General features: G+C 41.5%; 1 protein-coding gene across 1 annotated transcript in view; it reads left to right on the top strand.

The window, feature by feature from the left end:
- LOC138248527 (cilia- and flagella-associated protein 337-like) overlaps window positions 1-26,003 on the top strand; it is a 513,680-nt gene that overhangs the window by 13,628 nt on the left and 474,049 nt on the right. Inside the window, exons 2-6 of the mRNA XM_069202182.1 lie at window positions 4,372-4,639; window positions 6,195-6,248; window positions 10,131-10,214; window positions 23,184-23,249; window positions 25,545-25,775. Of these exons, the coding sequence (XP_069058283.1) occupies window positions 4,372-4,639; window positions 6,195-6,248; window positions 10,131-10,214; window positions 23,184-23,249; window positions 25,545-25,775 (703 nt within the window). The remainder of the gene's footprint in view (window positions 1-4,371; window positions 4,640-6,194; window positions 6,249-10,130; window positions 10,215-23,183; window positions 23,250-25,544; window positions 25,776-26,003) is intronic.

The raw sequence follows: 26,003 nt of genomic DNA, 5'->3' as shown, positions 1-26,003 counted from the left end.
TGGATTTCGCTGGATGGAATGAGGAATCAGAAAGGAAGGGATGTTCCATACACTATCTTCAAGCTGCATGACCTCTATGTGGTCTACATTAAGTTCAAGTTGAACATTAAAGTCTCCTGCTATTATGATGTGGTATTTAAGACGGAGGTCTGGGATTAAGGTATTCAATAGCTCGATAGTGGAAGAGCGGTGGTTGGAAGGTCCCGGCCTGCTGTAGATGTTTATACAAAGGACAGGAGAGCCTGAGACTGGGTGAATGGCAACAGCCAAAATGTCATAAGAATCCACGTGTATCTCCTTTACATCTCTCACCTCTTTAGATTTTACCCAAGTGATTAAACCCCCTGCCGCCCTACCTGCTGGAGATGGCTTGGCAGGTTTAAAAAAGGAGCTAAACCCTTGTTTGTACATACAATGTGTTGCCCATGTTTCCTGGAACATACAGACATTAAAAGTTTCGATAAATGCCCCCCACTCAGTATCAACGAGTTTGCTATTGATGCCAGCCACATTCCAGGACAAAAGTTTTGCTGTGTCCTGGGCGGTAGAGTTGCTTGAGTTCGTAATAGTATCGACTGGAAAATAGCTGTCAGCAGGATTCGCCTTAGATTAATTTGTGACTTTGTTAATAGATTCAGGTTGTAGATCCGATGGAAGAGAAACGCCCGGACAGGATGGATTAGATGGAAAGTGAGTAGCCGCTGAGACTGGACTAAAAATGGAAGTGCAAGGGTTGGTAAGACATAGTCAATCAATGTCCGAGGTAGCCCCCTGAAGATCGGGATCGTGTACTGTTTGGGCCCTTGGGGCAAGACCAGGGCTGATCGTAGGAACCAGATCGGATAGTGGGTCTCTCTGGGCCTGGTGGCTTAGAGGTCTTGGGTCTTGGATATTTATAGAGTGGTTCGGGACCAAATTAGCTGTACTAGTGGAAGAATTTGCCCGCATATGACTGACAGCAGGGCAGCTAGCTGAAAGAAAAATTGCTGAGGGCTTCCTACTTGTAGACCGCGCTTCCATTTCTAAAAGGCCTGCTACCAGATGGGAATTTTTGAGATTAAGTCTTATGGAGTCACCGCGACCAGGAAGACCAGAGGAGCCATTGGATCGTTCAACAGATAAAATGTCGTCATGGATGATTGAACCACAGCCTCTGACATGTCTCAACCAATGCGAGACCTTGTTGGCTAGTGAAGCTTTGTCTTCTCTCATGTTTGGGGGCAAAGGTGGAACGTTGCACATATATATGTAGTTGTTATTAGTTAGATTAGAGTTGCGGCGGAAAGCTTTGGTGGTGTCCCATTTAAAGGGAACATTAGAGGGAAGAGGAACCGAGCACCTTATCTGGAGTCTCACATTTCTCCTGACATTTGGCTCTCTTATTTTAAGGAATTGTATGGCCCTTCTCTGGCCAGTCACATTCCTGACACAACCTTGGGGGAGCCAATAATTCTGGGTGAGCCCACGCCCTTCTTGCCTCCCTTTTCATTGAACGAAACCGTGCTGGCCATCACTGCTCAGAAAGCAGCAAAAGCCCCTGGGTCGGATGGGATTCCCTCTGACATGTTTAAAGTGGACCAGAACACCTGGGGTCCATATATCAATAGGCTTTCTAATGCCATTTTGACTACCAGAATTTATCCTGATTCATGGAAAGAGGCAATTATTGTGCCCATACACAAGAAAGGAGAGAGGAACATCCTGGGAAATTATAGACCTATCAGCCTCCTCGACAACCTTCAAAAAATATTCTGCTATCAGTTGTTGAGAAGGCTGAATAAATGGACAGTAGAAAACCAAATCCTAAATCACCTCCAAGCGGGTTTCAGAGAAAAAACTAGCACAATAGATCAGATATTCCGTTTTATTTCTATCAAATGGAAAGTTGTCGATGTAGGCTTAGGTCATCTATATGTAGCATTTGTCGACCTAAAATCGGCCTTTGATCTAGTACCCCGCCACAAACTATGGGAAGTCCTGTCCAAAATAGGAGTCCCTTGCTCTATTTTAAACATTATCAGAGATCTCTATACTGGTAATTATGGAAGAATCAGATGGGGCTCCCAAGGCGAATTAACTGAAAAATGTCTTACTGCTCGTGGTGTAAGACAAGGCTGCGTGCTTGCCCCTACTTTATTCCTCCTCTTTATAAACACATGTATTCCGTATCTCATGGAGTGTTCCAACGATGCCCCTAAACTAGGAGGGCAGAAGATTCCCTGCCTCCTATTTGCCGACGACACCCTGCTGATATCCCAAACAGCCACAGGTCTCTCAACTCTGCTTTCGAGGTTCATGGATTTTTGCAATGACCATGGCCTCGAAATTAATCGATCAAAAACTAAGTGTATGGTGTTTGGGTACAAAAAAGGCAGGATGCGACGACCTATCTATCTAGAGGGTGCTGTGCTGGAAAGAGTCAGCGACTTTGATTACCTAGGCTTGAAATTAGAAGACTCGCATAAATGGCACGGTCATATCCAGAAGGCCACCCTACGATTGAAACAGCGAGCGAGTGGCATTATAAGATTCGCAGCTAGATCTCCTAGCTTTGCCATGACGCCCGCTGTCGAAATCTACAAATTACAAGCAAGAGGGGGGGCAATTTATGGAGCCGAATTGTGGGGCCACTGTAGCTTAGATGATCTGACAAAGGTGGAAAACTCCTTCTTAAGGTCGTTGCTAAGAGTTCCTTCCAGCACCCCATTGCTCCCTATACGAATGGACCTAAACCTGCCCCCCATCAGGCAGATCGTCGCACTTAGGCCCCTGTTATACTGGATTCGTTTATGGTCTTTAGATTCTCTCGCCCCCTATAGATGTGGGCTAGCTAATCTGATGGCCACCAACACCAGCCCAAAAATTAAGTGGTGTGTATACGTAGAACGGACCTTCTCACTACTTGGTTTGGGTTCTTATTGGAAGGGCCCGCTATCTATCCCAAAAAATGCATTACAGATATTAAAGGATGCATTTTGGCTCCATGTCCAACTTTCACAATTGTCTGCTGTCTCGCCATCTTCCATGACGGGCAATTTCCTACAATTCAAATGTCACTACGAATTTGTACAATATATGGATATAGTTTCTTCTCCGTTCGTTCGTGCACTATGTATTAGATTTAGGGTAGGCTCTCTTCCTCTGCGTACCCTTACATATAAATGGTCTAACTCTAGCTGCACTTCCAAGATGTGTCCGATGGGCTGCGCCAGAGAAGAATCCATAACCCACATCCTCTTCCAATGCCCCGCATACCACAAACAAAGAGTCCGCTGGATTATTCCTTTATGTAGGAAAATGGGTTTTAAAAACTGTTCGCTGGCTCTGAGAATTTTTAAATCTGACTCATCTGTTTTAGTGGTTTGCTGCTTGGCAAAATATTTAGATTCAATCTGGCATATTAGATTGAACATGCTCAAAAAAATAGAGGGAAAGTTAACAACGGATGTGGGGACCAGTCATTGATAAATTAATCTATCTTTGTATGCACTTACTATTCTAATTGGCCTAGACGCATCTCCCCTTCGCCCTTTTTACCTGTTTTGTTTAGATACTTTTACACTTTTAAATAGAAATGTTTTTTTATCTGATATGTTTGGCCAGGTCTGTATTTGATTTTTAATACCTACTATGTATTTTTACATAAATCTATAATAAGGTGCGATTTTACAGTAGGGAAATGCTTATATCCAAACACTTCTTCTCTCTTTTTTAATCTATCTTTGTATGTACTTACTATCCTAATTGGCCTAGACGCATCTCCCCCTCGCCCTTTTTACCTGTTTTGTTTAGATACTTTTACACTTTTAAATAGAAATGTTTTTTTATTTGATATGTTTGGCCAGGTCTGTATTTGATTTTTAATACCTACTATGTATTTTTACGTAAATTTATAATAAGGTGCGATTTTACAGTAGGGAAATGCTTATATCCAAACACTTCTTTTCTCTTTTTTAATTTTCTATGACTAAAACTGTCTATTATGTAGTTTGTTGTTCTATTTTAATTATGAAATTGTCAAATGTGATGTGCTTTTATGGTATTTATACTTACCGAAATAAAGCTAATAAAATAAATAAAATAAATAGAATGGTGCATATTTTCGCAAACGTGTCATGTGTGACAGTGCACCACAATCTTTTTCATTTAACTTTAAAAATGTACCTAGACAAACTGAGTTATTGGTTATGGCTAGATATTTAAGTTAGGCTTGTGTTTGTGAATATGTAGGGAAAGGACTTTTGGAGGGGCACAATAGGCTAAATTGTGCAAACTGAGTAGAGTACATGACTGCTATATATTCTGTATATGAGAAAGTAACTATGCTCCATTTTTCTGATTCTAATCGTCATTACATTTCTTTTGTGACAGTCTTCTGAACGAACTAAGACAATCGTCCAAACTGCAAGCCCCTTTCCGACGTGCCCAAACAGCTGTTGGAAGTCTAAGATGGAGGTCTGCCTCACCGATTGCCTTCTTGGACGAGGCAGAAGAAGAAGAGAGCCCTGGTCCACCGGAATGGCTGGAGAAAGAATTAATAAAGAGGCAGCAAAGGAGGTATTCCATTGGGCTCATGGAAAATGTGGCAGAAAACATTCAGCAACGCACAGATCCTGCCAGAAGTCTTAGGAAAGGCAAGGTAATATAGACAAACTCCTATGGTATGTACTCCGTTCAGTCTCAAGCCTTTAATGTAATAAGAAAAATGAGGTATGGCATTTCTATACATTATTATGGTTGCATGATTGTAATTGCATTGCAAGCATTGGCAAAACCAATAGACATTGGCTTGCAAAACCAAGCTGTTGGCATTGTCAGTGTTTATGTGCATTATCATTAACTAATACCAAGATGGCCACCAGTCCCGGCAGTTGTAATCCACCAGGCAGCACTGCAAGCAGAGCTGCCCTGGGGATTACGAGTCCCAATACCGCCACACTTTCTATGTCGGTTACACCGCTATGGAAAGGCTGGCGGAATGGGAATGTCTGAGGGCCCCTGGGGGACCCTGCACTGCCCATGCCCCCCATGCAGAGCCCAGTCGAATTGCGGGCAGTGGAATGCGCGACGGCTGCTGCTGCACCCGCCTCACCGCCACATTGGCACCAGCTCCATTAGGAGCTAGCGCTAATTTTAAGGCCCTGTTCACCGCAGGACCGGCGGGCGGAAACACTGTTTCCGCCGGCTGGCCCTGTGGTGAACTCTTAATTGGGCCGGCATTGTTCAGGCCTCACAGGCGGTCTGATGGAGGAACGACGGAGGCCACCCGCCAAACTCGTAAGGAGGCCCTAAATTTGTGAATGTGAAAATGCACCATGTTGACAGAATGTCTGTATTTCTAAATGTTCTTAGTGTTTCAAGTGTAAAGTTCTGCCAGTCCTGATTTGTAAATGTTACATTATTTTAAACCAAAGCTGAAGAACTTAATTGTGCACAAATATTTGCAAATTAGGCCCTATGCAATTACAATGCATTGCAAAACAAGCAATTTGCAAAAGGAACATCAACATCATATTACACTACATTAAAAGGCATTGCTACACCTGAAAAACTACTGGTGGGACTCTTTTCACCTGAAGCTTTAAAAGTTGATTTCACAATTCGAGACAGGCCATACTCACCGACATCAGGTGGGCCCAATGCTTTATGTGTGCATGAAGTAGGCACCAGCACTCACTTTTGTGGACGGAGCTTATTTTTCAATATCAGTCTTCGACCCAGAACAAAAGAGAGAGAAAAGCAGAAGAGGGAAAAAGAAGGAGGAAGAGAAAGGTATTAAAACAACAACGAAGAGATGAAAAAAAATCTACACAAGTCAGATAAAAATGCAGAAAGTCAATAGTGCTTAAAGAAAGAGTCATGAGGTAGAATTCCCTTGTTATTCATCATTCTGCAGCGCCTGTGGCGGATTAAAAAGATAAATGTGGTTCTCTACGAGTTTTTTTGGTACAAATTAATCAATTAGGCTCTTGATGAGTCACCAAATAAATTAGCCATGTGTGGACGAAATGCTGTTTTACTCCACAAACACTGAGATGGTTTTTGAATTGGATCTGTTGGGTAGCACTTCAGTAGAAAATTGATGAAGATAAGAGAAAGTGTTGAGATTCACAAAATCTAATTTTATGCGCGTTCTTAAAGTTGTTTAGTTTGGTAATGGCTAATATTTTACTCTTTCATGTTGGTTCGACCAGATTGAACAGCAAGTGACACTTAAACAACTTCAGAAAATAAAGGCAGGCTTCACGGTAAGCATATGACTATAAGTATGCGAGATGTGTGCACATTTCTATGTGTGATTAAACGTAGAAACATTACAAGTGATTAGATTTTGGTTAACAGTGGCACACTACAGTGACACATATTGGCTGTTCACACGTGCTGCTTAATGATAACAATGATACTAATGTGTGTTTTTTAAAAAGGCACTTAATGACATAGTTGTTGCCTTTTCTAAGCAATGAACATATTAGGTATTTACAAAGTAATGGTACTTAATTTATTGCTCTACGAAGGATGAAATGCTATGTCTGTTTTACCACGATTCAGTCTCGGGACCTACTTTTCTCTAGATTATAGCATCGAAAGGTCAACTCATTGGGCCTTGTCACCCTTAGGAAAGTAATGCCCTTCATCCATTCAGTTGTTTTTGAGGCATACAGATAAGGACCTGTCCTTGGCTCCTTGCACAGTGATTAATAAACTGATGTGCACTGAGGTTGCGTTAGACATATGTTCAGAGTTCGAATGTGTTTTGTGGTAAGGCGATGTTTAATAGGTCAAGTGATTTTGTGAGCCACCCAACTAATGCCCACTCTTACGAAGCAGACAGACGGAATTCCCATGTGGAATTGTGCTCTGTCCAATCACAAATGGCCTGGTGTCTTAGCACTAGGCCCAATTTTACTGTAGGAATTTTTATCATTTTAGACTTTAGCTGCACCTTTCCTCTCTAGCCCTAAAGGGGAAAACCCCATTAGCATTTCTTAACAGCTTAAAACAATAGATTCGGACCGTTAGGAAATGGTAAATGGCTTTGAACATCTGGCCCATAGTCTTTTTTGCTCCAAATGCATGCACTCTTTTTGTTGGTGCATACCTGCACTTTAATTGAGGCCACTAATCGTTCATACCATATTCGGCTTGCACTACTTGCACAGTTCCCACAAATTGAACTAAGTATACCAACTTAATATCAAGCCTACAATTTCAAATGTGTTCATGTTCACAGTGGTTTGAAATTTACAATAAACATTTTTGATGTTTTTTATGTACATGCCTACATTAATCGGGTAATATTATTTCATTTTCTAAGCAGTTGTGGACCCCCACGGACAAAGTTAAATCTTGATGAAATGAAAAACTCACCAAAAGACGTTTTACCAGGCTGAAAATATTTTAAAGTAAAAAACAGTTTGCTCATTTAAAGGCTCCTCCCCACTACGGCATACAGCTGCTAGAGAGGCATAATTTATTTCTAAGTCAGTTAGGTCAATCAGAGAGTCTATATTGAAAATCCCAAACCATCAAATTCCTATAGAGAATGTCCCTGTGAGCAGGTAACTCTGTTATCTGTAAGTAATCCCGAAATGATTGTTCTGGGGTCTGTCACTGGTCACCCATTCAGCTACTCAGCAATCTCCCCTAGGCAGACTTGTAAAACTCCAAAATCAGCCAAATCAGGACTTTAGGCAAGACTGTGGTGGGAAAGGCCAGTGGGTAGAACACTCATAGGAAAGATTTCAGCTCAATCAAACAGTGGGTTTGAATATGTGGTGAAAACGCCAACATGGTGGGGCAGGCTGGGTACTTCCGTTTTTAAAAAGGAAGGTGTTTCCAGCTGGGACACACCTGGTGGTGGGGTTTAGATGCGGGCTAAATAAGTGAACCTTTTTTTTATAGGTGAGAAAGAAAAGGCTTCCCCTACCCTTTGTACACTAGATAAATGGAAACAGCTTCAGATGTGCTAGAGAATGGTATGAGGTCCTGATGACTTCTCATCCTTCCTTTGCAGACAAGCTGAAAAGTGGAGGCAGGACAGAAGGAGTTTCTCTGTGCTGAGAAGAAAGAGAGATGGACTGAAAAATTAGATGCCCTTCTGACTACACCTCATCCATCATTCCTTTGTGGGTCCAAGAAGCAGGCATTATGGCTGCATATAGGTGGAAAACCTGAGTGCCTACATACCTTGAGAAAGATAGAATTTCTAAACGAGGTCGACAGCAAATTTCCATATAAACTGTTGGTATTTGGAGGGCTGGGTTCCTGTAAAGGAACAGATATCCCAAGTGCTTTTATGAATCTGGGACACATTATCTGGCGAGTTAGTTAATACAAGCTTTTATGATGGGGATGGAGTTTTGAAGACTCGAAAGAAGAAAGGCAGTCTTTCTTTGGAAACGGGAAAGACTTTTTGTTAAATCTAGTTCTGACCTTTAAATAAAGGTATTAATTGCAAAATCATCACAAGCGTGCATTTTATTTTCTTACATCCCAAAATCATGACATGTAAGTATTAGAAGAAGTAGCGTAGGGGCTAATATGCTATGTAAAAATGCAAGCCAACATTTCTAAATCTGTGATAACAGAAGCGTAAATTGTCTTCGAATGATAAAATCACTGGGATCATAAACCTTTGTAATGCAGCTCAGAGTGAATAATGCTGCTTGGTAAACCAGCTTCCTAGTTCCTAAGGGCCTGACTCTTAAAGACTTTCAATAAGCAGGTGTATCTTACTCAAGGCTTAATTATGAGATAACCCTGAAAATTCAGGCCTGAATTATAAAGCATTTTCTATAGGTAGATATGTCTTATTCTGGGGTTAAGTATGACCTACTCAGGAATTTTCAGCAATAAGACAAGCTTACTCATGGTTTCCAGCTGTCTTATTCCTTGACATGACCCACAGAAAACTGTTTGAGAATCACACTGGATGTGTAGGTGTAACTCACATCTAAGACAAGAGTAAGACAAATTATTCATAGAAAAATGTTTGGGATTCAGGCCCTAAGATTTTAGGTAGTCCTCGTAAAATCCCATCTGGAAGACTGGTCAGGCATATGGTTGCTTTGTAACAGTTGATAAACTGGAGTCTAGCCAGTAGGTAGATTGCTTTTCTGGGGGAGGACAGACATGAAATAGAAAATCAAGTTGGTGCCCTTCTATAGAGTAGCTTCATTTAATTAGCAAAATTTAAAAGATGGCCTTGATTTCCAAGAAAGCATTTTGAGATGCAATAACTGTAATGTCTGAATGTAGTTCTTTGGATTTCCAAAATATAATAGAAAAACATCAGCCTGGATGCATTTAAAGTGGGGCCTTGTGGTCTGGAATCTAGCAGGCTAAACATAATAATCATTACCTGTCACCTATCACAATCACATTTTAAATTTTGATTCCAAACATGCAGTAAATCAGTTTGAGAAAGGAGTGATTTGGTTACCCAGTTATCACATGCTTGCTCATGGCATGCTAATATTTGGAATTAGATATCCACAGAGCTTGTAGTTACCAACAAATGGTAAGTGAAAGAAACCGTCCATTTATGGGATAACTATGTTTGTTTATGTACTTTTTAAAAGGTCTATTTGGAGAACCCTATATTCTTCTATATACTCGGTATCATTTGTCTATTTATCATGCTATTCACGTTCATACCCATCTCCAGTGATGCACGATATTCCCAAGCTTCCCCATATTCCAAGTTCTTTGATCTCCCACTACCAGTCATTTGCCATCAACCTTTAGTCTTAGAAGCCTCTTCTGACAATGTTTAGGGTTACTACATTTTATACCAACATATTCCGGTGGTTTTGTGCTTGCTTTTCAGTCCTCTCTATTGCTTGTAAGCAATCTTTACATATCTGTAACATTGTTGACTCATCTGTCTTCAAGGTACATAAATGTGGAGCTAGGAATAGTAAATCAATACTTCCTTATATGTCCTTATCTTTCAATATTTTGTTCCTCAATAGTCTGTCCACAATATCGTTGTAGGTCAATATTCAGTGGTACAACTATTTTATGAGCATAACAGCTTGTGTCTGAACTGGATGAGCATTTTGAAATGTTGACACAATAATTCATAGCTTTTCTCAAACCTCTGATAATCTGTTTCCTTTTCATTTTAGGCACTTGAGCAAGAAGGGCATACATTGCTGGATGTGGAGAAATTCAAGTGGATCATGAAGAAGCAAACAGGCTTACGTGGTTTTGTAAGTATGCAAATAAGTCAGTGTGTTGTGGTAACCTTCTTCACCACAAAGACCAGCATGAAAATGACTCATATATGGCCTACTTGACATTTGCAATGGCGTATTGGATTTCTAACTTGACTAAAGTGATGAGGGGAGAACATTTGGTACAGAATAAACCATCTGAAGTTACACATATCTTTTCTGGCTCCATAGGCCAGAAATATGTGTAGACTACTTGTTGAATGATATGTAGTGTGTGCCAGAATTGTTTTTTCATTACCTTTTTAAGGCCATCATTAGGAGTAGTACGAAACTGAAGGCATATTCATTTTACATGCAAATTTACTATAACGGTGCAGTAAATCTACCTTGAAATGGGGAATTACTGTGTAGTACTTAATTTTCTGGTCATAAAAGTACACAGAATTGCCAATCCCCATTATGTTTAACACATACATGTATCACCTGCTCTGCACGTGGTAAACAAATGTGTGGACCTCCGTGTGAGTTGGGGCGAGGGAGATGTGGGAGGAGTGTTGTTGGAATAGAGAAGGGTATGGTCTTCTCTGGAATGGGGGAGAATTGTATGCCCCATCAGAAAAAAAGAGGAATGAGTCTTGCAGCCCACATGTCATACAATTTTACCATGAAGAATTACCAAATGGTAGTTCTCTAATTCCCAGAAACAACAGGTGTGGAAAAACCTATCCACTCATAATGAGATAGGGCACAATTTTATCTAGTAATTCTACTCCATCTGACTCTTATTGAGGGCTTTAGTTACAGACGTGGATGCAGAAGTGCTGCAGGTTTAAGTTGTGGCATTGAAGCGCAGTTGGCATTTTGTAAGCTGTTTTAGGTTCAGGAGTGAGAAGAAGGGAGAGGGAGATACCTGGATATAAAGAAGGTGGGAATTCCAGGGGAGACAGGCATAGAGGGAGAAAGAACAGCATTTAGAAGATTAACATGGAGCAATGGCAGCAGCGAGAAAATCCGAGAGAGCGACATGAAGTTTAGAGTGGAAGTGTAATGCAAAGGAATATGAACAGAATCTGTTTAGAAATTGAAAACCAGTGAAGTTGAGACAAGCGTGCAGAAGGGCACCTAGAGACCTCAGGGTTTTATGCTTTGTGTGAAGACATTAAGCGACACTAATAGTAGTAGTCATAGATGAGGTAGTAGGAAAAGTGTAGCTGAAGCAGACAGCAGGAGATTGGATATCTTGGAAGGGAGAGATGGACTAAATAGGCTGACTAAGAAGAAGGAAATTACATTAACTCAGGCAATACAAAGGCATTACAAAGTGGCTTAACAGAATCCGTAGCAACAAAGGTTCGAATTTTGCAAACACTGAAAGGTTTATGCCATTTAAGATCAACATAGAAGTGAAATGTAGGATGAAAGAAACTGAATGGAGGATTCAAAATGTGCGAGCAGAAGGAGATAAGGGGATGGCAAGTGGGGGAATGAAGAAAGGAAGACTGGCAAGCGAGAAAAGGGGAAAGAGGATATCACTTTTAAACCAGTTGACAGGAACAGGGAGAGAAACAAGTTGAGCGAAGAAACAGAAGAGCGATATGAGTAACATACAAAAAAAACAGACCCTCAAATGGCAAGCACACAGGGCCTCATTTTGAGTTTGCATGGTGGTCCTGGTGGTCGGACAGTGACGGCTCCGCCACAATCATAACGTGGTGGTTCCTACCGCCACGACCGCGGTGGTCCCACCACCACCACGACCCTGGCAGTCTGAAGACCGCCAGACTCATAATGAGGCCCACAGTGTAACCCAAAATATATATAGGAATGGTACAAGTGATTGTAGCAATTGAGGCAAGAAATCATCTGAAAGTAATTGATGAATTACAGTATTATAGTGTAGTTGATAGATCGGAGGCGGCTTACAAAAGGTAGTAGTATTAACCCACACGGCAGTCAGTCTTGAGGCTAAGCAAGAGGTAAGAATGAGCAGCATGTATCTGCGGAAAGAAAATGTACAGCAAATATCTTAGAAGCTAAAAAAACCTGTACAGTTATGGAGTGAAAACACCTATGCACACCCAAAGGAAGTGTATAGGTGAATACCGGATGCAATCATGGTAACACAAGGCTGATGGTCACTTGCACATTTGGCTACGTAAGGGGAGGAGAAAAGTAACTGGATGAGCTGATGCCGTCAATGCTACTTGTACCCCCATTGTCTTCTTGAGAATTGAGAGGCTCCATTTTCTGTGAAAAGCGTAGCACGCAAAGGCAAAATTAAGCAATTGGTATATCACTGTGCAAGTCTGTGTACAACTACACAGTCATACAATAATAGTACCTCATCATAATATGCATTTCTTTTTTAGTGCTAATAAAATCATGGCACATTACACCAAAACTCATAGTTGTTCTTCCCTACGTTTTCCCTAAGTCAGCAACGACTTTGGGATTTACTCACAAAGGTAAATATAAATGTGTACATTTACTCATGTGTATATTTGTTTCTACATATATATATATACATATATATATATATATATATATATATATATATATATATATATATGTATATATATATATTGCTGCACGTGTTTGCTATTCATCATTTTCAAGTGTAGATTTACACACAGATGGAGGCTTCCCTGTTTCCACCCACTCAAATCAGAAGGTGGAGCCTCCGACAGCAGAATGTACAACTGTGAAAGTTACAACTAGTAAGTTGGCACACATTTGAGGATATGTCCAGCACCGTGGGAAAGCATATGGATAATTATTAACATTTGTTTTCCTTTAAAAAATGTAAAAATATTTTAATGTATAGTATAATAATTTAAGTTAATTGAACACATTTATTATTAACCTAGCACCAATAAGATAAAATGATACAGCACATTCACTCATCAAATTAAATATATATTAAATCACTAATTAAGCTAAATCTATTGATTGAATATATACGTTTTATTAAAATATAATTTAAAACAAAATCCCACCCTCACAAGCGTATATCACGTGCAACTAATTTGCAGTACATTTTGCTAGTTATATGTTAAGAGTAATTCCGTACTTCCCCATTTGTACTCACTTTGACCTCACCACAGCTAACACGCACAAGAGTGAATGAGATATCCTATTTCGTTCAGCAACTGCACTCAAAAAAGCTTGAAACCTCTCCTTAACCAAATCTACAATGAACATATAAATGGGGTCAAGGGCGCTAAGTAACAACATTCAAGCTTACGTGAAAAAAGTCAGCTCAGTTAAAATTCAAAGAATAAGCTGCTTTTCTGCAGCACTGAAGACCATATAAAAAAGATAGGATGACTTGAAATCGCCACTTAGAAAATATCTTGTGACTGTGTGAGCTGACTCCCATAGTGACACTATAAACAGTTAGGGTATGTATGTCTAGAAAGGAGCAACCAGGCACTCAACACCACACCAGCTTACAGGTAAACTTTGAGAATTAAGAAAGACTGAATGAAGGCCATTTCTTGAGGGGCGAAGTCTATGAAGCTCTAGTTGGCCGAGGTAAACACCCTTGCCTAGTAGGGACTACGGGCCAGATGTATCATCACGGCCCATTGCGATTCGGTAATAGCGATTTTTAAGAAATCGATATTCCCGACTCGCAAAGGGCCATGTATCACATTTGCAATTCGGTGCTAGCGATTTCTTAAAAATCGCAAATGCTATTACTGAATCGCAAATTGCGATACCGGCCCCATTCGCAGCTATGGGCCTGTTGGCCCATAGCTGCGAATTTTTTGCATTTCCAAAATTGAGATTTCTGAACCAGAAATCGCAATTTTGGACATGCAAAGGGCCAGGGTGCTGGGGGCCTCTGCTGCACCCCAAAATAATTTTGGGGGACATGTAAAGTACACACATGCCAAAAGGGCATGTGTGCTTTACATGTTCAATTTAAAAATTATTTTTAGATTTTGCACCAGGTTACCACCTGGTTGCATATCATGGTATTTTGCATGTGCAAAATGCTATTCTGCCAAAAATCGCAATTTGCAATTTTTTGCAGCATCGCCTTGCGACCTGGATTTTGCGAATCGCAAATTGCGATTCGCAAAATCCAGGTCGCAACGCAAGAAATCGCAATTTTAGCGATTTCTACTTTGTGGTCTGCGAATGCCTTTCATGCATTTTAGACCACTATTTTGCACTCGCAAACTGCCGAATTTACCGATTCGCACCGTTTGCGAGTGCAATTTTTTTTCATACATCTGGCCCAACATTCCTAGTTAGAGTAAGTCACAACACAATCCAAATTATCCTGTGCCCACCCTCTGGTAGCTTGGCACTGAGCAGTCAGGCTTTCCTTAGAAGGCAATGTGTAAAGTATTTGTAGATATTTGAGTAAATCATACAGTAACAGTGAAAACACCACATAGGTTTAGAAAAATAGATAATATTTATCTGAATAAAATAAGTTCAAAACAACAAAGATCCAATAAGCACAAGTTGAAATATCACTTTTAAAGGATTAAAAGAGTCTCAATACTTACAAATCAATAGTTGTTTCTTTGTTACACACAGTACCTGGGATGAGTAAAAAATAATGACGCATGGGGACCTGCAGAGGAGATGTGTGGAAAAATTAGGTGTTGATTTGGATTTTCCGGCGTGGCACAGATGATGCGTTGTTTCTTTCCACGCTGCAAGGGTTTGCATTGTTTTTCAGGTGCGCAGTCTTGGTTCCTCACTGCGATGCAGAGATATTTTGATGCCCAGGGACAATGCTTTGAAAATCCTTGATGTGCTGGTAGATGGAGCAGGCACCACGCTGATTCAGTAGGCGATAGGTCTAATTTTCCATCGCAAAGCAGGCGGTGCATCAAATTCTCTGTTGTGAAGTTGGTGCTGCGTCTTTCTGGTCAGCTGTGCAGCGATTTCCCAGCCACGATGCTGGCTTTGCATCACTTTCTGCAGGCATTGTGTTGATTTTCAATGCACAAGGAGTTTCTTGAAGAGGTGAGGTCTTTGTTGGCCCTGATACTTCAGGAACAGGAGGCAAGCTGAATCCAAGCCCTTGAAGAGCACTTCAGGAAAGCAGCAGAGTCGGAAGCCAGCAGGGCAGCAGGGAAACAAGCATGGCAGCAGTGTTTCTCTGCAAAGAAGTCCAGATAAATACTTTGGGCAGCCAGCCAGTTCCTCTGACAGAGTGCAGGCCCAGAAGTGTCTGATTTGATGGGGTCTTTGTATACCCAAAAATGCCTTTGAAGTGGGGGAAACATAAAAGAGTGGTTTTGAAGTGCACAAGTTCCCCTTTTAGCCCGGTCCTGTCTGCCAGGATCCCTGTAGGGGGTTATCAGTCCTTTGTGTGAGGGCAGGCCACTGGCCTTTGAAATGTAAGTGTGAACCCTCCCACCATTCTTGCTCAGGAAGACCCATTCAATATGCAGATGAATGCAGATGTGACCGAGTGTCCTGTGTTTATGGTTGTCTGGAAAAGGGGAGCTGTCAACCAGCACAGGCCAGACGGGGATTGGAGATAGGCTGGAAGGCACAGATGGCAGTAAGTGCAGAGAAATGCCCACTTTCTAAAAGTGGCATTTCTAAAATAGTAATATTAAATCCAACTTCACCAGTAAGCAGGATTTTCAATTACCAGTCTGGAAATACCAAACAACACATGGCTACTCCTTCCAGATCCGAATCTAGCACTTAAGAGTATATGAGGGCAGTTCTAATGCCAGTATATGAGAGGAGCAGGCCTCACAGTAGTGGAAAACTAATTTCAATTTTTTTCACTACCAGGACACATAAAACACATAAGTACATGTCCTGCCTTTTACCTACATAGCACACAGTCCTATAGGTTATATGTATAGGCTATATGTAGAAAAATGTGACATATGTAGAAAAAGGGTAGGTTAAGGCTTGGCAAGTAGTTTTAACTGCCAAGTCAAAGTGGCAGTGGAACTGCACACACAGGCCTTGCAATGGCAGGTCTGAGACATGGTTAAGGGGCTACTTGTGTGGTCAGCACAATCAGTGCTCCAGACCCACTAGTAGCATTTAATTTACAGACCCAAGGCACATGTAGTGCACTTTACTAGGGACTTACAGGTAACTGAAATATGCCAATTAGGTATGAGCCAATGTTACCATGTTTTAAGGCGAGAGCACATTCACTTTAGCACTGGTTAGCAGTGGTAACGTGTCAGGAGGTCTAAAGCCAGCAAAAATGAGGTCAGAAAAAGAAGAGGTGGAAGGCAAAACATTTGGGGTGACCCTTCAGAGAGGCCATTTTCCAACACTGAAGAATTTCTTACAGCCACTAGACCAGAGAGCAGAACTAAGGAGAATCATTCAAACATAGTCCAAAATAACTATGGGGATTAAAAGGAGCCAATTTGCTGTCCTTATCAAGTGCATCTTCATTTCATGAACAGGCAACTTTGCAGAAATGGAAGCAAGGCAAGAATATTTATCCCTTTCAAGCATCAGATTTACTAATACTATAATGTTTGACTCAAATATTTTACTGCCTCGGCTACCATTCTTATGCAATATAATCAAATGCTCAAAGCTACGTGAATGTGTAACATGAAAGAATACGTACTGTTGTTTTTACTAGTGTCCTCTTACTACACAATAAAATGAATTTGATGAGAGGGTCTGAAATAGTGCCAGAAGAAAGTGTTACTGCTGAATGACTTTGAGATTGAAGTGACAATGAAAATAGCTATATTTAAGAGAGGTGCTTAAAGCCAAAGAATAGCAATAAAAAACTGTGCCTATCCAGGGCTTAACTGACGATACAGTTCTGTTTCTACCACTCACTGTTTCACCTATCTCCCTCTGTACTTCTGTATTTACTTCTCTGTTCACCTTCCTTTAATTTACTCTTACCTCGACTGTGTACCTTGTCTCTTTCTTTTTACCTATCCTTTCTTTTTCCACATCAACTTTCGCTACTTCATCTCCCTGTACCTCTGTATCTTATTTCATCTCAACTCTCTACACACCACCAAACTCTAAGGGCCAGATGTTTAATTTTTCCAAATAGATATTACCTAATTGCGATTATCTGTGAATCAAGTCAACAAGTTACTGAATCGCAAATTGAAATTCATACATACCAAAATGCCTTTTTGCGATCACAAAATGTTATGATACTTCTTGCCCTAAATGTCTGCCCTTGCTTTCACTTCACTTCTTTATGTGCCCCTTATTCTGGCTGCAGCTTTTATCTCTCTCGAAATCCCTATACCTTTCTTTCTCTGCCTTAGCTATCTTTCTGTCTTTTGTCTCTCCCTTTCCTTCACTTCACCTTTTCTATTACACCAGTCTCTTTACTTCTCTTTCTCTACCTATCGCTACAACCTTAGCTATAAAGCTCATCACTGTCTCTGCATCTATGTTCCTCTTTCAATACACAGGGGTTTAGATTAGGCAGAGAGAGGTGTGAATCTCAAATTTCCCCAACTGAAAAAGCAGTGGACTGCAGGGTGGAAGGGTGAGATGACCAGTGTTTGAGATCTACTGTTTCCATGAGGAACAGGGTCCGTACTGATTTTCATTAGGTGGGCCTATGTCTAGAGTGGCACAGCTACCCCGAGCGATTCTCACTGGCTAGACTACATGCTAGCATTCATCCCATCACATTTTGGGTGTTTGATTGCCAGCATTATGCCTGCAAACCTGAAAATGTCATAGACTATTACTGCCAATGTTTGTAAAACTTTTTTGAAAAAGTAGTACATTTGCACCCATTCAAGAAGAACTTCTATGGGTGCAGATGTACTATTTTTGTGTTTGATAAAACTGTAAAACATTTATATATGTTTCTGATCCAAAAAAAACGGAACAATTTGAGTTAAAAGCTATTAGTAAAATGAGAATGACAAGAAAAACTGACACAGATATAACGTATGTGAATCAGGACCCTAGATCAAACTACCAAGTCAAGAATGTATTTGGGGGAGTCGCACCCAAAGCACTACCCCCTGAAACTATGCCTCTGCGCATGCCACCAAGCCTAGCCTTGAGAACTCATGGCTACAGTCATTTACATCCCAATGGCTTAGAGTCCTTGTCCTGAGATCCTTTATTTTAAATGTATTTTCACTGCAAGCACTCTACTGCTGCTACAGCCATGATGGTAGAATTGTTAATGGTGTTCACGGAGGCAGGGCTCCATATTTCCAGTACTCACATTTTACACATCATTTTATTGAGTGACTGATGGCCCTGTGTACTAAGGCTGAGTCACAAACTGAGTTGGGAGCATCAGCAAATTAATAGGTCTAGCCGAGCCAGCCAAACCAAGAATCTGGCTTGGCTCTAACATCCGTGCACGAGCCAAGCCATGAAAATATTTGTATATTGTGCAATAAACATATTGTAAAACTTTGATACAGTCTCTTCAAGATTTAAAAAAGTGTATTTCTTTAACATGAAGGAGCGTTTCACTTGTACATCAGATTATTTCAATTCATAGACAGACATTTATTAAACGTGAGGTTTTAAACATGAACTTAGAAACATTAATGGTTGCCCTCTCCCCAGTGACAATACCACTAATGAACTAAGAGGCAAGTCAGTAGTCATGTAAACCCTAAATGTGGCCTAGACTCTTATTATAGATGGAGCGACATTATAGTCTATTAAATCAAACATACGTGTTGTACAGTGCACCCCCTGACCTGAAGTATTGAAAAGTATTTTCATATGTGATAATAAAGAAAAGGAGGCTGTGTGAAATTAAATGTTTGCTAGGCTCACACATTTCTGACAAGAAGGGAAGCCGGTATTGATCCAGGTTATCTGATTTCACATTTTGAAATTCAGCTACCAGATCTATATTTCTGTTTCGGTTGCTCGCTCTTTTTTTACATTAAAGGTCACACCCCAAACATCCCCCCCAAGCTACACACCTGTCAATACACCTCTATATCTCTCTCTCAACTCTCTGTGCCATCCTTCCATTACTATCTCTCTATTCCATCTCCTTGCCTACACCTCCTCTCTCTGTAACTCCTAAATGTATTTCCACCCTATGTCTTTACTTCATCTACTTCACCTCTCTCCCTCATCCATCTCTTTCTTCTCCAGATATCTGTATGCAGCTATCTATACCTCACTGTGCTTTATCTCTGTCATTCCTCTCCCCGCCTCACCACTCTTTACCACATCTCTACTTCATTTCTTTATCTGACTCATATCTTTCTCACTACATCATTTTTGTCTTCCCCACCTCTCATTCACTACCAATGTTTCTGTTTATTTCACCATTTATTTGCTGCATCTTATAACCATTTCTCCCTTTGAATCTCTGTTCTCTCTACCCTACCTCTCTCACTAGTTCACTCAGCTCTCACTGCCTCTTTTTCTCTTTTGCTATATCTATCGTTACTGTTGGACCTGTTCTTTTTACAGGGTCATTCCCCACACTTTTTGCTTTTTGCCTCCCTATTTTTCTGACCTTTGTTGGCTGACGTTTTGACTCTGAGCCCTTTTTCACTGCTAACCAGTGCTAAAGTGCATGTGCTCTTCCTTACAAATTTGGTATGATTGGATTATACCTAATTGGCATATTTAATTTACCTATAAGTCCCTTGTAAAGTGGTATCCCTATACCCAGGGCCTGCAGCGTTGCTTGCGCCACCCACCAAAGTAGGCTGTCAAACCTATCTAAGGCCTGCTAGCGCAGAGCCTGTGTGCGCAGTTTCCTGCCACAGGGATGTGGCATCTAAATTTACTGGCCAGGCCCAGAACTCCCCTTTTACTACATGTAAGTCACCCCTAAGGTACGCCCTAGCTAGTCTTTTGGGCAGTGTGCCATGTATGTAGAAGGCAGGACATGTGCCATGATGCGTGGCATGTCCTGGTTAGTGACAAACAGCCTAACTTGGTGTCTCACTGCTCCTCATAGGATTGCATTGGAAATGCCCTGCCTTATGTGTAAGGGGTATTGTCTTATCTATGAGGGGTAGCGTAGGCATGTTTGGTATGGTTGTGATAGTGGTGAGAAATGCTGCTTACTGGTGTAGGTTTATTTTATATTACTATCACAGAAATGCAACTTCTAGAAAGTGCGCATTTATCTGTGCTTATGACTTTGGTGTTTTGCAGCTTGCCTCCAATCCACGTCTGGGCAGACTGACAGTTGGGGCTTTGTGCATACTTCTCAGACAGCCTGAACACAGGGAGGGTGGAGGTGTCCCAGAGGTGCATCTACATATTGTAAATCCTTCCTGGGCTGAGAGAAGGGAGAGGCGGGGCACACCTGCATTTGTAAAGGCTGTGCCCTTGCCTCACACAATAGGGTAGTTTACCCCCCACTGATGTTTGGAGCCAGTGCAAGTACAGGGGAATTTTCTCCACAATTTGAACATTCTTGGGACATGAAACTGGACACAGAACGCTGATAAATGGACTCACCAGGAAACTACCTTGGACTGCTGCTGCTGTGCTGACCTGTGACCTGCCTGGTCACTAGAAGGAACTGCCACCATCTGCACCCCTTGTGCTGGCCTGTAGCTGGGCCCACCAGCCCTGTGTTTCTCCTTGTTTTCTTGCTTGTTCCCAGGGGCAGGGTGCTGTGGCCCCTGACCCCTGCAACGATCCCTGCAGATTTGACTAAAAGCGCTGCGAGAAGCGCCTTGTTGTGTGTCCTAGCGCTTTCTTCAAGCACCCTTCTGCTGATGAGAAATCACCACCTCAGCCCGGGCTTATAAAGGTTCCCTCACACTTTAAGAAGTGCTTCTCAGCTGTTTAAATCATTGCCGCAACCCGGGCTTTGGATTTTTGCTAAGCGCGACTTCCGTGCTAGTCTAGTGCCCCCGGGGCACAAGGAAAAACCAAATGGAACAAGCGTGCTCCTGTCGGCGACCACGTCGGGTGCGGGCGAGTGCCTTCTCGGGCCCCCGGAGGGGTCTGAGTTCCGGACCAACTGCAGTGCAGGACTCGGGGAAGGCGAGGGAAGTGCCCCCTTCCCCGGTCACTGCCATAGGGGCAGGACGCTCCTTTTTGCACACTATTTGGGGCATTTCTGTTTCCTCGGGAAGGGAGACCTCGACGGAGGTCCCTTCCCCCTCGCCCCTGAGTTGTTTGGGGTCTTGCCTGACCTCCACCCCGAGGACAGGGTGTGAGGAGGCCGAGGCAGGTCCCCACCTAAAATGCGGGCCCCCAGAGGGGCCCGTTTTACCCAGAGGAGAGGGTGCCGACCGCCCCTCTCCCCCAGGAGCATCGCGTGGCCCCCGTTGTGCACGCAGGAGCGCCGGGGGCCCCCTCATGCTCTTCTATGCACTGGGAGTGCCTCTACTACAGAGACCAGGTACGTTTTAGGGAATATGGGCTCCAGGAGCCTAGTATAGACCTCTTGGTGTTTATAGATTTCCTACCAGCTTCCTGTTACTACATATATATGCTAATGTTCCTTTTATGGGCATGTCTAGCTGATATGTATTTGTATGACTTGTGAGATGTTCTCTAATATTCCTTTTATGGGTATTTAGGAATTATTCACGAAAAGTGCATATAACTCTTATTGTAATTCCTGACTACTGCTTATGTTGCAGAATCCTGAGTACTTACGTGTTCTAATGTGACAACTGCGTATTCTTGCAGAGTATTAGTAACTTGTGTAACATTCTGACAACTGCTAAGGTAGCAGGGTATTACTTATGTGTAATGTTGGTCTAATTATGTTTTGTGCAATACAGATTATTTTTACATAGCTCAGTGTTGTGTTTACTTTGTGGTGTACATTTTGTGTCACATGTGTTGTGTGTGTTGTGCAACACTTTACACATTGCCTCTGGGATAGGCCTGACTGCTCGTGCCAAGCTACCAAGGAGGTGAGCAGGGGTTATCTTGGACGTGTAACTCCCTTGCCCTGACGAGAGTGGGTAGGTTCTGCCTGGCTGAGGTGCATACCCTAGCCAACCAGAAACCCCATTTCTAACAGTTACCTGCTGCTTGCTCTCTCTGTGCCTGTTTTTCTATGTAATCTGACCCTTTCTAGGTCTTGCCTCTCTTTCTCTCTCTCTCTCTCTCTCTCTCCCTCACACACACACACACTAGTTCTTTATCTTTATCTTTATAGGACTCTCTGCCTCAACTATGTCTCTAGCACTTTCTGTTATTTGTCCTCTCTCTCTACCACTGTATCAACGTTGTCTCTTTTTGTATTTCACCTCTTTTTTCTATACACCTCGTCTCTTTTCTGCCCTTTGCTTCCTCTCTCTGTTATTCTTTCTGCCTTACTACTGTTTGTCTGAGCTGCCTTTTCATTCTGCGCTTTTTTCTACCTATCCCTTTCACTCTCTCTCTATACTTTGCACCACTCTAGACTTCTCTCACTACCTCACCTTTCAGACCGTATCTCTCTCTGCCAGATCCACTCTCTCTGCTGTACCTCTTAGTGTAACCTGCCTTTCCCTCTAAATGTACTTCTCCTCATTATTCACCCTCTCTACCTCACTTTAAAATTTTACCTATGTCTTTAATCTTTTTATACCCACAAATGTCTCTTAGCAGACCACTTTATTTCCTGACATCCTAGCATGGTGACCAGTGGGGGGACAGCAGAGTAATGTCCACCATCCAGAGCACTAACAACCTTAACAAGTCAGTAGGGGGATAGAAGCGTTCTGGAAACCAGACAGGCTGGTAAGCAAATTGAGGAGCTGGAGGTTTACTTCTGGCAGCACAATAATGGAGAATTAAGCAAACGCTGTACACTCTGGCCTAAGAAGACCGAACCCACCCCTGCAGGCTAACTGAAATGGGAGATGAATTTCAATTCTAACCACTTTCTAGGCTAATAACCCTTATTACATTGAAGCAATATTGTTTCTAATTTGCAAGAATAATATATATGGTTGAAGATCACTCTTAAACCGTATTATTCATTTAGCCCAAATTAAATTTGATCCTGCAATTATACATTTTAAAACTGAAAAGCACAACAAGGATTTTTGTGTTTTTATTTGGCATTGGGGCTTTTTAACCCTTCCTAATCTATTGTGTACCTAGAGCGATGAACAGATTGAAGAACTTTTTATGAAAATAGACTATGCTGCAGCAGGAAGAATTCATTGGGTAAGTAACTGATCATAGCATTGCTTAATGTGAGAGTATAGTAAAGATAATGGTGCACGTTTGGAAGAGATATGCATTGTGTGGTTGCTTATTATAAGGTGAATGTAGGAGATCTATACAACTCGGGAGTGCTGAATACCTGCATACATTTAGGCCCTTATTTTGAATACCTGCTGAATACCTTCATACATTTAGGCCCTCATTTTGAGTTTGGCAGGTGGCGGAGACCGCACGCCAGACTCTTTAGGAAGGGAAAATTGCTACTCCGGTTTTCCACCCACTGGCCCTATTACTAGTTTTCCACTGGGCCAGTGGGTGGAAACAGGGTTTCCGCCCGTTGACCAAGTGGGAAAGAGGCCTAATCATTGACGGCAGCTCATGATCAAGCAGGCGGCAATGTTGCAGTGTGTCGGGCGCAACAGCACCTGTCGCGCTTTTCACTGCCTGTAATTCAGGCAGTGAAAAGCCTGAGTCAGGCGGTCCCAGGACAGCCACACTCGTAATGAGCACCTTAGTTAGGACAGGATTTGAAAGGTAATAGAGCATAATCATCTAGGCACAAGAGATTGAAAGGATCTTTGCAACAAGTGCATCAGTGGGTATGTGAGGCCTTCTACAAGCAGGAGAGATAATGTGGTAAATGCTACCTTCATCAAAGCATAAATCCATTGATTTTATGCTGAAACTATAATTTATGTTTGGGTTAGTGCTGTTGTTTTATGTGCTTCAGTGTCGGAAAAAACGATTCTGATATTTTAATAGCCTAGTAATTCATTGCCTGTGGAATGTCTTCCAGTCAGAAGTCTTCAGATACTCATAGACACATGAAAGTCCCGGCGTTGTGTCCAGGCTCATATCTGGGTAGCTGCATACACCGTTATACATAGATGCACTAACCAGTACAGAAGGTGTGGTCTGAACACAGGTTCTACATTTGTGTACATTTTGTAAACTACTGTAATAGGCTTGTACTTATGTATGTCCAACGTAAATCCAAAGTTCAAGTACATACATGGTCAGGTCAGACATTACTATGCCTCAGGGAAATATGGAAAACTGCATCCGAATCGCAGGTTTAAATATATAACATGATCTAACCTGTAAAAACTTTGAAAGGTATACATTTTGTTTCATTTTGTATTGACAGTCTAATACCTTTTATCTTTTACCCTAATCCAAGGCATTTGTTAACAGGTGTGTGCCGGGAGGGGGGTCTCACTCTCTTGATTTCCTAAGACTAAGTCAACCTGAATTCTCATGTCTCAGACACCCAGCATAAGTTATGTCCTTTCCCGAAAAGTATAAAGCTACACTATGAAATTCGCTCACACAAAAAACTGGTCATGGAATGTGTCCCTTTGGCACTGCAGAATTCAATATTTCCTCAGTTAATGTACAGCGTTGTACTGCAGTGGTAATGTGAAGTGTTCTTGAGTATATAACAATATTTGGTTTTGCGGTTGTTTTAGTTTGGATGATGCTTGAGTGTTTTTTAACTAAATGCACAATCAAAAATTAGTATAGCCTGGGTCACGGGAAGGTATGAAAACAATAAGAACACTCCTCTGTATTCTGCAGGATGACCTGGTTATAGCATGAATGTCTGCCTTCCTAGAACTTTCAAAAGATTTACGTTAGGATGTCAGCTCATTAAACTTTTCAGCCACTTACTGAAAGGGATTTCACCTCCCCCGATGCATAAATGTATCAACAGAGCTGTATTTCTTGGCTGTAGCTTAGAGATGAGCTCGGGCTTCCTGGAAACCTTCTCTCTTTTGTTTGGCAATAAACTCTGTCTACAATTAGATACATCATCCAGCAACCTGGACACATAATTCCCATATGAATATTGTCGAGTAGGGTAAAAAATGTATAGTGGAGCATTTCATTAAATAATGCATGAAGTTATACTCCAAAATGTATACAATTTATCTGCAGTAGTGTAAATGTGGCTACTCATAGTGTAACATTAATACATAGGTACATTTTCAATTTACTCCTTATTTGAGGTTGTAGATTCATGGGTACGACTCCAGGCCTAATAAGAGAAATATTTAAATTCAGTACATTTGCATAATTATTCTTTTCTTGACACATTGATAATAAATATGTGTTTTTTAATGTTTTCTGTGCATCTGCAATATTCCTATTTATATTCTATTGATCAATTATTTTCACCAACATCATCTGACTTAATTTACAATACACATTTCCACAGCTGGGCTGTTTCTATTTAATTTTTATATAAGAGGTATGAATTTTAAGATTTGATAACATTTTACTTCCTCTCCTCAGAATGACTTCTGCACCTATATGCAATTGGAATATGCAGAACATGAGGCGTATTGTACCCGGCTGAAGAAGATCAGCTTTTCCTTGCCTGCCACGGTCCAAGACATTTCACACGGTGAACCTATCTTGCGTGTGTTCTCAATGCCTGATGACACTTTAGTCATGGTCCGAGAGGATGGCACGATTTACTTCTGGTCTCCAGAGCTGAAGCTGAAACGAAGCAAACTATTGTTTGTACGTACATTTGAAAAAAAATGTCTACTGTTACAGATTATCTTGAACTATCACATAGGGCTGAATTAGTGACACAAAGTGCTTAAGTAGTTTACATGTGTAAACAGCAAACTCACAAGAGCTAAGCTTGTGACTTCATCAAACAGTAAATCCAATCAGGTTTTCAGGGCATCCGTTGTGACTATGCAGGGGAAAAGTTTAAATACAACGATTTTCTGTGGGGATTAT

Source organism: Pleurodeles waltl, chromosome 8 (genome assembly GCF_031143425.1).
Source record: "Pleurodeles waltl isolate 20211129_DDA chromosome 8, aPleWal1.hap1.20221129, whole genome shotgun sequence".
Lineage (NCBI taxonomy): Eukaryota > Metazoa > Chordata > Amphibia > Caudata > Salamandridae > Pleurodeles > Pleurodeles waltl.
Note: the sequence above shows the minus strand (reverse complement) of the source record. Positions and strands in the feature narration are given on the sequence as shown.